Source organism: Sus scrofa, chromosome 15, assembly GCF_054392235.1.
Source record: "Sus scrofa isolate SSC_HxYL_T2T_F1_AM1 chromosome 15, Sscrofa_HxYL_maternal_Yorkshire_Landrace_v2.0, whole genome shotgun sequence".
NCBI lineage: Eukaryota > Metazoa > Chordata > Mammalia > Artiodactyla > Suidae > Sus > Sus scrofa.
In genome coordinates, this window is record NC_139397.1 from 14412852 (window position 1) to 14425526 (window position 12675).

Here is a 12675-nt window from a genome sequence, read left to right on the forward strand (position 1 = left end):
TGATCTGGAAGGGAAACTGACACATGGAGTATCTACTACTGCACAGCCCGGTACGGTAGCCACTGCTTCCATGTGTGTATCTAAATTAATTAAAGTGAAATAAAACTTTAAACATTTAAAAATTAAATTAAGGGAGTTCCCATGATGGCTCAGTGGCATCAAACCCAACTAGTATCCATGAGGACACAGGTTCAATCCCTGGTCTCTCTGAGTGGGTTAAGGATCTGGCATTGCCATGAGCTGTGGTGCAGGTTGCTATGGCTGTGGTGTGGGCCAGCAGCTGCAGCTCCAATTAGACCCCCAGCCTGGGAACTTCCATATGCCACAGGTGTGGTCCTAAGAAGCAAAACAAATAAATAAATAAAATAAAATAAAAATTAAATTAAAAATTCATTTTTTTGGTGTTGCTTGGTGCATTTCAAACGGTCTGTAACTATCCATGGCTAGTGGCTACCATACTGGGCAACGCCCATACAGAGAGTATCCATCACAGCAGAAAGTTCTCTTGGACAGCACTGGTTTTGTTTGTGCTATTATGATGCTTGTACACTGGATGTACAATGGTACTATGTTGTACCATGTTGTACTATGGTATCTTAGCAATTCTCTAAAATAACCCTAAAGGGTTAGCTATGTTGCAGATGAGGAAAGTTAATCAGCTCTCCTCTCAAATTGTTGCCAGTACAGAACCTGACTGATGGTCAGTGTCCAGTGAATGAACAGTGAAGCTGGGTAGGAAGTGAGAGCTCAGGACTGTTTTGAGCATGAAGCCCCTAAGTTCCATCAATAACCAGGTTCTGTTCTAGTATTAATACATTTTAAAGTCAAACATTTATAAACTCTCCCTTCTCCTTCCTCTATTTTTTATGACGTATCTAAATACTAAAACTACTCATAGGAAGGGGAAGTATATTTCAGTTTTATTTATTTATTTATTTATTTGTCTTTTTAGGGCTGCACCTGTGGCATATGGAGGTTCCCAGGCTAGGGGTCTAATTGGAGCTGCAGCTGCCAGCCTATACCACCGCCACAGCAACGCCAGATCCAAGCCGCATCTGTGACCTACACCAGAGTTCACAGCAACGATGAGTCCTTTAACCCATTTAGCGAGGCCAGGAATCTAACCTGCGTCCTCATGGATACTAGTCAGATTGATTTCCACTGAACCACAACAGGAACCCCCATATTTCAGTTTTAACAGGACAAGATAAGTGGATCCTGGATCTTATGGTAGGTTTGGAGAGTGACTGCAAATAGGCAAAGGGTTTTGGGGTTTTTTGTTTGTGTGTGTGTGGGTGGATGGGTTTTTTTGAAATGGTAAAATATTCTAATATTAGATGGTCATGTGATTTGTGTTCTATAAATTTATTAAGGATGTATTGAATTGTACGTTTAAACCATGTGAATTTTATGGTATGTAAATTATACCTCAATGAAGCTGTAAAAAAAAAAAAAAGAAAAAGAAAAATATAAATCCTAAAACTCTAGGGCAGCCAAAAATTGAACGTCAAAAGCTGCCAAAAATTTAATTAGTGAGTCAAATATAATTTGCTGGCATTTCTTGAATTTTCTGGTAAAAGAAATGATGTTCCATCTCCAATCAAACACTGGGAAGTTCTACGAGATATGTGTCATTATCCTCATTTCACGGGGAAGGAAAATGAGACTCAGAAGACTAAAGTAGGTTGCCCAAAAGCCACAGGCAGTAAGAACCAGCAGCATGTCAAACCCAGTAGTTCCTGGCCCCAAAGTCCATGGCCATTTCCCTCTCTCTGGGCAGGACAAGTAGCCCTTCCATTGTTGACCTGAACCACTTCCCTTCTCCCAGGACAACAGTAAACCGATTTTTCAGTGTTTTTATAAGGTTTGTATCTCAAAAAGATTTTTGGAAGGTGTGAGGCTGGAGTCTGTTTTCAATATTGAATGAAAGTGGGGAAAACTGGACCTCATGTTAATAGAAAAATATGCGTTTCTTTTGCTGTTCACTAGGATGCATTATTTTGTGCCTTTTTTTTTTTTTTTTTTTTCCTTTCCACTTTTCAGGGCCATACCCATGGCATGTGGAGGTTCCCGGGCTAGGGGTCGAATTGGAGCTACAGATGCTGGCCTACACCACGGACACAGCAACACAGGATCCCAGCCGAGTTTGCGACCTACACCACAGCTCACAGCAATGCTGTATCCTTAACCCACTGAGCGAGGCCAGGGATCGAACCTGCAACCTCATGGTTCCTAGTCGGATTCATTTCTGCTGCGCCACAATGGGAACACCTTTTGTGGCTTTTAAAATTATGTTGAAATATACATATATTAATGTGTGTATATATATATATATATATATATACACACACACACACACATGCACATATATATACACACACACATATATATATATAAAATAGAGGGAGAGATTTGTGGCAAATGGTTCCGTTTTTTCCCCTATTTAGTTGATTTTGGTTGAGGAGACTCAAAGATGTGACTTGCAATGGCATCTGCTTAGGAAATTTTGAGAGGCTGCCCTCTGCCGTGCCTCTGACACATGGGTTAGCAGCCCAGGTCTGACTCATTTGATAAGTTGGGTAGCTTGATCTTTGCGCGTTTTCTGAAGTGGAATTCTGGAAAATGAAAAGCTGATGGGGCTGCAATTGCTAGCTTGGGCCAGTGCTAGTAACCTTTATACCTTCAGTTCTGTCCTCTTAGCATGTAGCACTATTTCCTTTTTGCAGTTTCCCTGTTCCTGGTCATAAAGGTTGAACCAGACCTCTGGGTAGTCCCCCCTCTGACCCTCCAGTCGTACTGAGCCTGCTTAGCACCCCATCCCTTCCCCAGTCCCGCCCAGGCAGTCTCCCCTTGCCTCTCTGTGGCTCTCTGCTTCTCTCCGTGCCTTTGTAAACAACCTAGGTTCTTTTTCTTTCTCTTTCGTTCTGTCTATACTTTGTATCAAGTAATTGAAACAAAATTAAAAAATTAAAAAAAAATTAGAAACCTATTCCGTGCCAAGCCAGCAGAACAAGTCATGGACCAAATTTGGGCTCTTGATACAGGACCTCTGCTATGCCTGGGACCTTAAGAGACAGCACAGTGATTTATGTATTCAAAGAAATGTAATTGTCATTGGAGGGAGGACAGTAAATGCCGTGATGAATGATAGAACACTGATATTATGAAAATAGATATCATAGTGCTTTATTAATATTCTTAGAATATCATATACTTTTATATATTTGGCAATAGTGAAACTTATGAAGTAATTTTGAAATACTTAACAATCTTGTTCTCATTTCAAAGTAGAATTCATTTACAGGGGTCCTCAAGTCACTTCTGTGCACTGGTGGCTGAATGCCAGAATTTTAAAAGTCATTAACGTAGTTTCAGGAAATAACCATCTCCTCGTGTCAACAGTAGATTGTGTATTTTAGCTGTTTCACTCACTGTTCCAGTGGGCAGCCTGCTTTCTTGCGAACTGCAGTCATTAGCCTTCCCCAGCACAGGGCAAGTGCCTCCTTCCTGACTTCCTGCATTTTTACACTTTATAGTCCAGACACCTTTCCAGACATCTAACACCTTAAAATGATCTAGGGCTCACATCCACATAGTTTCAGCAAAGCATTGCCGCCAACCAACAAAAAACTGTTTTCATGTATTTTTTAGAAACATTGTTTCCTTTCTCTCTGGATTTTATGCAAGTGGACCTTATTTGGACCAAAGATTTGTTCTGAGGAAATGGTCTTGTTTTAAAGGATTTCAAGGTAGCTCTTTTTAAAGCAATAAATGCATCTATAAAAGCAATAAAGCAATAAATGCATCTATAAAATGGTCACCCTGTATGTATTTATTTTGTAGGTCCAGATTTTTCCCCAGTAAATTCGCACAGAGGAATTTGGTTATAATTTGATTAGCAAATGCATTTCCTCTGTAAAGGGTACTTTCAAAGCAATGAATAAAATACATGGACTTGGACATAAAATGATTACACTATAATCAAAGGATATAAAAGTATCAAATCATTGCATTGGGTACCTTAAACGTACACAGTGTTAATATGTCCATAATGGGAGTTCCCATAGTGGCACAGCGGAATCGAATCCATCTAGGAACCATGAAGTTTCAGGTTCGATCCCTGGTCTCTCTCGGTGGATCAAGGATCCATCATTGCTGTGAGCTGTGGTGTAGGTCGAAGACTCGGCTTGGAACGCAGCTACAGCTACAGCTCCAATTCCACCCCTAGCCTGGGAACCTCCATATGCCACAGGTACGGCCCTAAAAAGACAAAAGACAAAACAAAACAAAACAAAACAAATGTCGTCATATCTCAATACAGTTGGGAAAAAACTGTTTTCTGTGCAGTAAATACAATAGAGATGGATACATTTCAAGATGGGCTGTTGTGCAGCTATATTTCAAGTGAGTTGAAAAATGATTAGAATCTCTTAGTTCCTTTTTTAAAATCAAGGTATAAATATTAGTAGTAGGAAACAGCAGTGAGAATGTCTATTTATTGTGTGCCTAGTATGTGCCAAGTCCTGGAGTACATATTTTATTATGAAGCCCAGCTCAACGTAGGGTTTGAAACTGCTGGTTGGACTACCTGAGTTTGAATCCCAGATTCTCTGCTGCTATAAGGATTCAGTGGAATAAGGTGTGCAAAGTGTCTCGCCTCACGCTGGTGCGATAGCCAGGGCTCAATAATCAAGTGTTCGTCATGTCTTCTTCCATTTAATACTGCAAAGTAGGGAACATCCTCATTTTATACATGAGGAGACTGTCTTGGAGTGATCTAGTAACTTACATAAAATTTTCAAACAGAGTTAGAATTTAGAACCATGGTTCAAACTGGGCACTCTGATAAAACTCTAACCAGGAGTTATTTGTTCTAGGCTGCCAGGAAAGTCTGTACTGGAATTTTTTTTTTTTTTTAAATTTTTAGGGCCACACAGGCAGCATATGGAAATTCCCAGGCTAGGGGTCAAGTTGGAGCTTCAGCTACACCACAGCTCACGGCAATGCCAGATCCTTAACCCACTGAGTGAGGCCAGGGATCGAACCTGTATCCTCATGGATACTAGTCGGGTTCATTGCCACTGAGCCACAACAGGAACTCCTGTGCTGGAAATTTTTATGGTGAGAAAGACTGCCCCAGCTAATTCACAAATAATGTACACACAAATAGACCCTAACATTTTTAAGTTTAGAAAAAACTTTCAAAGGGCCTATTTCAGCAGTCAACCATTCTTAAAGAGTTCCTTTTTTTGCAGATAGGCATCTGCTTTTCAAAATCTGTGCCTGGCTCATGAACCATGCCAGATACACCAGTCCTATCAATACACCTGCTGTGTAAATGTCATCATCCAGGCGAATATTAACTTCTCATGCCAGCTTACGGAAATTGTGAGGATGGTGTTTTTTTAGCAACAGAAGGCAAATGCCTGAGGTGCTTTGTTTGCTTGTTTGTTTTTGTTTTTAATAGTTTAGCTGCGTGGTTTTCATCTTTTTTTTTTAACCAAATCTCCTCAATGATTTTAATAGATTTTTAGAAGATTTTTATTAAAGTGTAGTTGATTTATGTTCCTTTAATTTCTGCTATACAGCAAAATGACCCAGTCACACTCACACACACACACACACACACACACACACACACACGCATATATACACATTCTTTTTTTCATACCATCGTCCATCATGTTCTAACCCAGGAGATTGGATACAGTTCCCTGTGCTGTGCAGTAGAACCTCATTGTTTATCCATTCTAAATGTAATAGTTGCATTTACTAACCCCAAACTCCCAGTCCATCCCACTCCCTCCCCCTCCCTCATCTTTTCTTATGGCATCAGCACCAAGTGATGTCGGAGCTCCTGGTTCCTTGGCCAGTTCAGTCAGGCTGTTCAAATAGCCTTTCCAGGCATGGGCTCCAGTTGAAGACATCTTTGCTCAGTAATCTTTACATTGGAACTGGAAAATCATTTTACTAATGTTGGTTTCTGCTTTGCTGTGTTGAAATCTTAGACAAATTGATCATCTGTAACCCAATAAATGGGCAGGATTTAGCTCCTGTAATAGGCTAAGTCTCTCTTTCCTGTAAATGTAGAATATAAAAGAGAGAATGGAGTGAAACTTCAGTTGCACAAGTCAATTTGGGCTTAATATAACGATAGCACAGAACAGGAAGAATTGGGGCTGAATATCACATAATTTTCATTGCAGTTTACTGTCTAGCACTTAGTCTAGTCAAAATATTTCCCTTCACAACATTGCTACCTTCCGAATTACTCAGATGCTTAACTATAGTCTGCCATCTAAATTTATGTCTGCAGTAAGGCACAGAGTGTATGCATCAGATTCTATGCAAATGAGAACTTACTCCAGGATTCTGTTATGGATGCGATGATTTAGGCAGCTCCACATCATCTCACTCAACTACTCTGGGTTTTCCTTCCCAGGGTTCAGCGGATTCCTACACGAGCAGGCCGTCTGACTCCGATGTCTCTTTGGAAGAGGATCGGGAAGCGATTCGGCAGGAGAGAGAGCAGCAGGCCGCCATCCAGCTTGAGAGAGCAAAGGTGACGTTCTTGCCCTTCTTGGGTCCCAAAGTGGCATGTTGCTCTGCAGGTACATTATTGAGGTTGTTTCCCACCTCAGATTTCTCTGGAATAATTATTTTATGATCATCCTGATAAGGCACCAGATTGCAGGGGTCTCTGATCCATTCACTCCTGATGCTCACATTCTTAGGGGGCTCTGTCCTGAGACACAGACCCTTTGAACTTCCTTCTGTGTTTGGTTTGCTGTTAAAAACTCTTGGTCTTCTTCTATCTTAGCAGTTGTGGTCAGTATCCAGCCTGCCACTCCCAGTGTTGGCAGAGAGCCTCCCAAGGGACCACCTAGCTCGTCCCATTCTCCACGACACCAGTCTTCATTAGAGACCACGTGTGCACAGCTGGTCTGTGGGTCTCCCAGTGGGTGTCTCTATTCTCCCCTCTTGGTCTCAGTCTCCCATCTCAAGTTCACGGTCAAGTTCAGAACTTGGCAATACTATTAGCATTTCAGCAAAGATGAGCAATGAAAGTCTTTGCCAAAAGAGACCTTCAGCTATTCCACAGGGAGGGGGCCCCCCCTAAGAATTTCTGTCCCCATAGGAGGCAACAGAGAACAAGTTTTGCAGTTTGGAATGTTAGAACTGCAAGAGCCACTAGAGATCTATAGTCTTTCAGATTTTATTTTAAAAAGCACAGATTTGCTTCTGTCCAATGAAATTTTATGCACAGTAACAGATATGACAGGTTTGTGGTCAGCTTTTCCTCCTTGTCCTTCATGACAGACTCCTAAGCCATCTCGATCCAATTGTTCTAATTTTTACGAGGAAAAAAGGAGCTCAAATAAAATGAACTCCTTCCTTTTCAATTTTCAAAGCAAAATGTTTAAGACCGGAAAGTGGAGAATGCTGCAGGCTCTGAGGTGTCTTCCTTTGCTTTGACACCTGTGATGGCTGTGCTCTGATGGTGCAAAGGGGTGGGCACAGTGCCTAGGGGAGGGGCATGAGTGAGATCCTAACCTGGTACTGCCTCAGCTCTTGCTCCACCAGCAGGTTCCCAGCACCAATAAATGAGCCAACAACAGAGCATCCCAGGCTGCAGGAACCTTGTTTTCTCATCTGTGGCTAATTTTTGTTTTAGTTTTCTCTCAGAGTTTATTTTGTGGCTGTTGTGGTCACTCAAATGTGAGAGGCAGCACAGTTAGCTTAGGCGGGTGGTTTGCTTGGCCTCTGCCAAGCTGCACCAGCCCGAGAGCACGTTTGCTGTAAAAGAGTTCCGGCAGCTGTTCTTAGCTGGGAGAAGGTGTTGTGTGGGCTCCGAGCTCCTGATCTATCCGCACCCTCCCTCAATCGAGCTCCTCTTCCCCTTTGTTTTCCTCGGTGGGACAGACGACTGGGTTCCCGTGGGCTTTCAGATCTGAGACTATTTCAAAAATATTTATTTTACCTTTGAGTTTAAAACTCAGCATGCACTTCCTGTACCCCCAGGGTGGGGGTGTCTGTTACCATTTATAATGACAAACATAAGTTTTATGACTGGAGGACAGAGCAGGCCGTCCCATCCACCTTTCTTTTCCACCCTCCCTGAGACTTTAGGGCACGATTCTTTGGGAAGCTGGAAAGTATGACAGGAGGGGGAATGTGGCTGCTCAGATAGGACTGAATCCCTTTCAGAGTCCTTTCTGGGAATGTGAAACCCCCTTGAGATCCCTCCTTGGAAAGTGATTTCCCTTACTGCCCAGTGCTCTCCCTTACCTGATGCTACATTTCAGTGTGGAAAACCCTCTGCTGTCTTCCTCCCTCCATCCTTATTCCATGGTTCTGTTCCCAGTCCAAACCCGTAGCATTTGCTGTGAAGACGAATGTGAGCTACTGTGGTGCCTTGGACGAGGATGTCCCTGTTCCAAGCACGGCCATCTCCTTCGACGCCAAGGACTTTCTCCACATTAAAGAGGTAAATGTAGGGCACTCTGCATCCCTTATCCTGCTGCAAGGCCGAGGCCAGGAATCTGCTCTGAGCCAAACTAAATGGAGAGGAGCCCTGGGGAGCTGCCAGTGTGTTACCTCATTTAATTTGGCCTTCCAAATCCATTCCTTCTCACCGAGATTTAGAAACCTGAGATCATCGCTTACCATATTGCCATTTAAAACATTGAATCACGGTCACCGTAGGATGGATTTAGGACAGATTTAGGATTTCCTCCAGTCACCTTTTAATGACTTCCCATGACCATAGAGCATAGATCAATGGATCGAACTTAGGGAAACGTGAGTTTGGTGGCACGGAGCCTATCCGGGAGATTGCAACTACCCAGGAGGGACCATTTACAAGGGATGTTGTAATGATAAACATCTGGATTATAGTCCTGTGGGCCTTGATCTTGGGTCCAACACTAGAGGGTGTAATAATTAAGTGTTAAAGCTAAGAGAAGGGCAGAGGACTTTGAGGATTAAGGACTTGAGGCCTCACTGGAGCAGTGACCTCAAAAACTTTCATCTCCTACGTCTGGCTATATTGAAATCTTCCTTCATGTCAGACGTAGTGCTGGGCATGCAGAGGTCAGAAATAAAGACCCACTGTCCCCACTGCCACAGAGCTCAAAGTCAAGTGGAAGAGACAGACACGTGCATAGTTTCAGCCCAGGGATGAGTTTTGTTACAGTAAAGTTGAATGTCTGTCGTCAAAGGCCAAAGGAAGAGCAGGAGGATCATCTGGCTGCGGGGGAGAAGGATCAGGAGGCTGGAAAGCTCTTTAGAAGTGGGGGAGCCTGAGTGAGTTCAGCCTAGGGTGAGGGGTGGTGGTGGCATCGGGTGGAAGGGACAGCCAGGAGCAATGAGCACAGCATGAGTGCAGCATGGCTGGAGGGCAGTGATATGAAGGTAGGCCATGTCAGAGAGGCAGGGGCCAGAGGAGAAAGGACCTCTTAGGCCATGGCAAGGAGGCTGGACTTTTATCACCTGGCACTGTGCTGGAGAGGAATTTTAAAGTAAGGATGGATGTGACCAGCCCTGTATCTTAGCATGATCACTCTGACGGTCAAAGGATTATTGCAGAGGCTGGACAGTGGTTTTAGCAAGGGGAGAAAGAGGGTGCCACTTGGAGAGAGTGTCAAGAGGTACATGGGGTGGATTGGGAGACTCCACATGGGCAGGGCACAGTGGAGAAAGTGAAACGAAGGAGGAGTTCCCATCGTGGCTCAGTGGTTAACGAATCTGACTAGGAACCATGAGGTTGCAGGTTCGATCCCTGGCCTTGCTCAGTGGGCTAAGGATCCAGCATTGCCGTGAGCTGTGGTGTAGGTCGCAGACATGGCTTGGATCCCACATTGCTGTGGCTCTGGTGTAGGCCGGTGGCTACAGCTCCGATTCAACCCCTAGCTTGGGAACCTCCATATGCTGCAGGAGAGGCCCAAGAAAATGGCAAAAAGACAAAAAAAAAAAAAAAAAAAAAAAAAAAAAAAGAGAGAGAGAGAGAGAGAGAGAAACGAAGGATAGAGGGCAGTTTTGTCATTTTGTTTTGTTGGGTTGTTTTTTTTGTTTGGTTTTTTGGGGTTTTTTTTTTTTTTTTTTTTTTTTTTTTTTTTTTTGGCTTTTTAGGACTGCACTGGCAGCATATGGAGGTTCCCAGGCTAGGGGTCCAATTGGAGCTACAGCCGCCGGCCTACGCCACAGCCACAGCCATCAGATCTGAGCTGTGTCTGCAACCTACACTACAGCTCGTGACAATACCAGATCCTCAACCCACTGAACAAGACCAGGGATCAAACCCACAACCTCATGGTTGCTAGTCAGATTCATTTCCGCTGCGCCAGGAGAAGGACTCTAATGGAGGGCAGTTTTTCTAGCTTACCTGAACAAGTAGAGGGAGGTGCCACTAGCAAAATAAGGAAGACAGAAAGGGCAGCAGATTTGCAGTGGAGGTGATGTGGTGATAAATTTTCTGTTAGGTGCACTGTGTCTGGGATGCTGGGACCCTCCCATGAATATACAAGCTAGGCTTTCTCCATGTAATCTGGAGGCTAGGGGAGAAGAACTGTAATTGCTCTTCCTAAATGTTTTCAGTTGAAAAGGAGAACAGGTTTTAGCTGGGAAAAGGTAGCATAGAGTTGAGGGAGTTTTTACAATTTTCTTTTCTTTTCTTTTTTTAGAATGAGAAAGATTTACATGTTTTCCATACTGGGATGTCAAACCCAGTAAAACGTGTTGAAAGGAAAACACCTAACGGATAGAAGGAGGGGCTGGAGTAGAGGGAGGAGATGGTGCCTCGGCCGAGTCAGGAGGAAGGTCTTGGCGTCCTTGTGCTTCCGAGTCCTGCCCAGGATTTTCCCATGGCATTGGAGGCATAGCCTGGAGACCGCTCCTACTTGAGAGTTTCTATTGGCCCTGCTGGGAAGGAGGTGTTAGAAATTGGATCCTAGAAAAAGGAGAGGAGGTCCCATTGTGGCTCAGCAGTAAGGAAACTGACTAACATCCATGAGGATTTGGGTGTAATCCCTGGCTTCAATGAGTTAAGGATCCAGCGTTGCCATGGGCTGTGGTATAGGTCACAGGTGCGGCTTGGATACCGTGTGGCTGTGGTGTAGGCCAGCAGCTGCAGCTCTCCTTTGACCCCTAGCCTGGGAACTTCAGTATGCCACAGGTGCAGCCCTAAAAAGCAAAAAAGAAAGAAAGGGAGGGGGAGGGAAGGGAAAGGAAGGGAGGAAGGAAGGAAGGAAGAAAATGGAGAATGTGAGGTTGGAACACTAAAGTGAAACCTGAGAATGGAGGAGCTTGAGGAATGTGATTGACATAAATGTGTCACTTAATGTCACTGAGACACCTGCATTTACCCTCTGGTTCAAAATGAGGTGTGCACTATATAACAATGTGAAAAGTATTGTTGCTTAAACCTCCGCATTCTACAGTGACATTAGTGACACCAAGACATACACATTTATAATGTCTTTTTTTTTTTTTTTTGGTCTTTTTAGGGCTGCACTCACAGCACATGGAGGCCCCCAGGCTGGGGGTCTAATCGGAGCTGTAGCTGCTGGCCTACACCACAGCCACAGCAATGCCAGATCCCTGACCCACTGAGTGAGGCCAGGGATTGAACCTGCATCCTCGTGGATGCTAGTCAGGTTCGTTAATCACTGAGCCATGATGAGAACTCTATGATGTCTATTTTTTGGTAGTGCCATCAGCATATGGAAGTTCCTGGGCTAGGGATTGAACCCACACCATAGTAGTGACCCAAGCCACTGCAGTGACAGCACCAGATCCTTAACCCACTGAGCCACCAGGAACTCCTATCATATTTTAACTATATGAGAGCAAATAGATCAAATATTGGGTGTCTTAGGATATCTCACTGTCTTTGCATTGTACCCATGTGACCTGGGTGAAGTCCTACATTTGTTCCTTTGTTTGGTCGCTCATTCAAAATATAGTTCTTGAGCATTTAGTGTGTGCAAGTGTTGGCAGATACTGTCCAACAGCTATAAACAAAGGAGAGTCCCTTCCCCCATGGACTTGAATTCTAGTGAGGAGACAGATAAATCATTTCGGATTGTGAAATACTTTGTGGAAAAAATGAACCAGATGCTGGAAATCTTAAAATATATGGATGTGGGGGTTATACACTTTTTTAAAAAAGTTTTATTAAAGTATAGTTAATTTACAAGGTTGTGATAATTTCTGCTGTACAACAAAGTGACCCAGTCACACATATATAATATCCATTCTCTCTCAGATTCTTTTCCCACATAGATTATCAGAATACTGGGTAGAGTTCTCCGTGCTATACAACAGGCCCACATTGGCCAATCATTCCATTTACCTCAGAGTTCATTTGCCAATCCCACCCCCCCCCCCAGCCCATCCTTCCCACCTGTCCACTTTGGTAACCACTGGGTTTGCAAAAGCTGTGAATCTATTTCTGTTTTATACTTGTAAGTATAGGTATGATCAGAGAAAGCTTTTCTGAGACTGTGATCTTTAAGCAGAGGAGCCAGCCTTAAAAAGAGCAAGGAGAGAAGTCCCCTGGTGGTTCAGCAGGTTAAGGATCCAGTGTTTTCACTTTTGTGGCTATGGTACTACCATGGCACAGGAACTTCCACATGCCATGGATGGGGGTGGGGTGGGGTGGGGAAGAAAGGCTAC

General features: G+C 43.7%; 1 protein-coding gene across 9 annotated transcripts in view; it reads left to right on the forward strand.

Moving 5' to 3' along the window:
- Positions 1 to 12675, forward strand: part of CACNB4 (calcium voltage-gated channel auxiliary subunit beta 4) — a 277391-nt gene that overhangs the window by 211377 nt on the left and 53339 nt on the right. For all 9 annotated transcript variants that reach the window (XM_084998219.1, XM_084998225.1, NM_213750.2 and 6 more), the window contains 2 exon segments: positions 6443 to 6562; positions 8366 to 8488. In XM_084998219.1, the coding sequence (XP_084854345.1) occupies positions 6443 to 6562; positions 8366 to 8488 (243 nt within the window).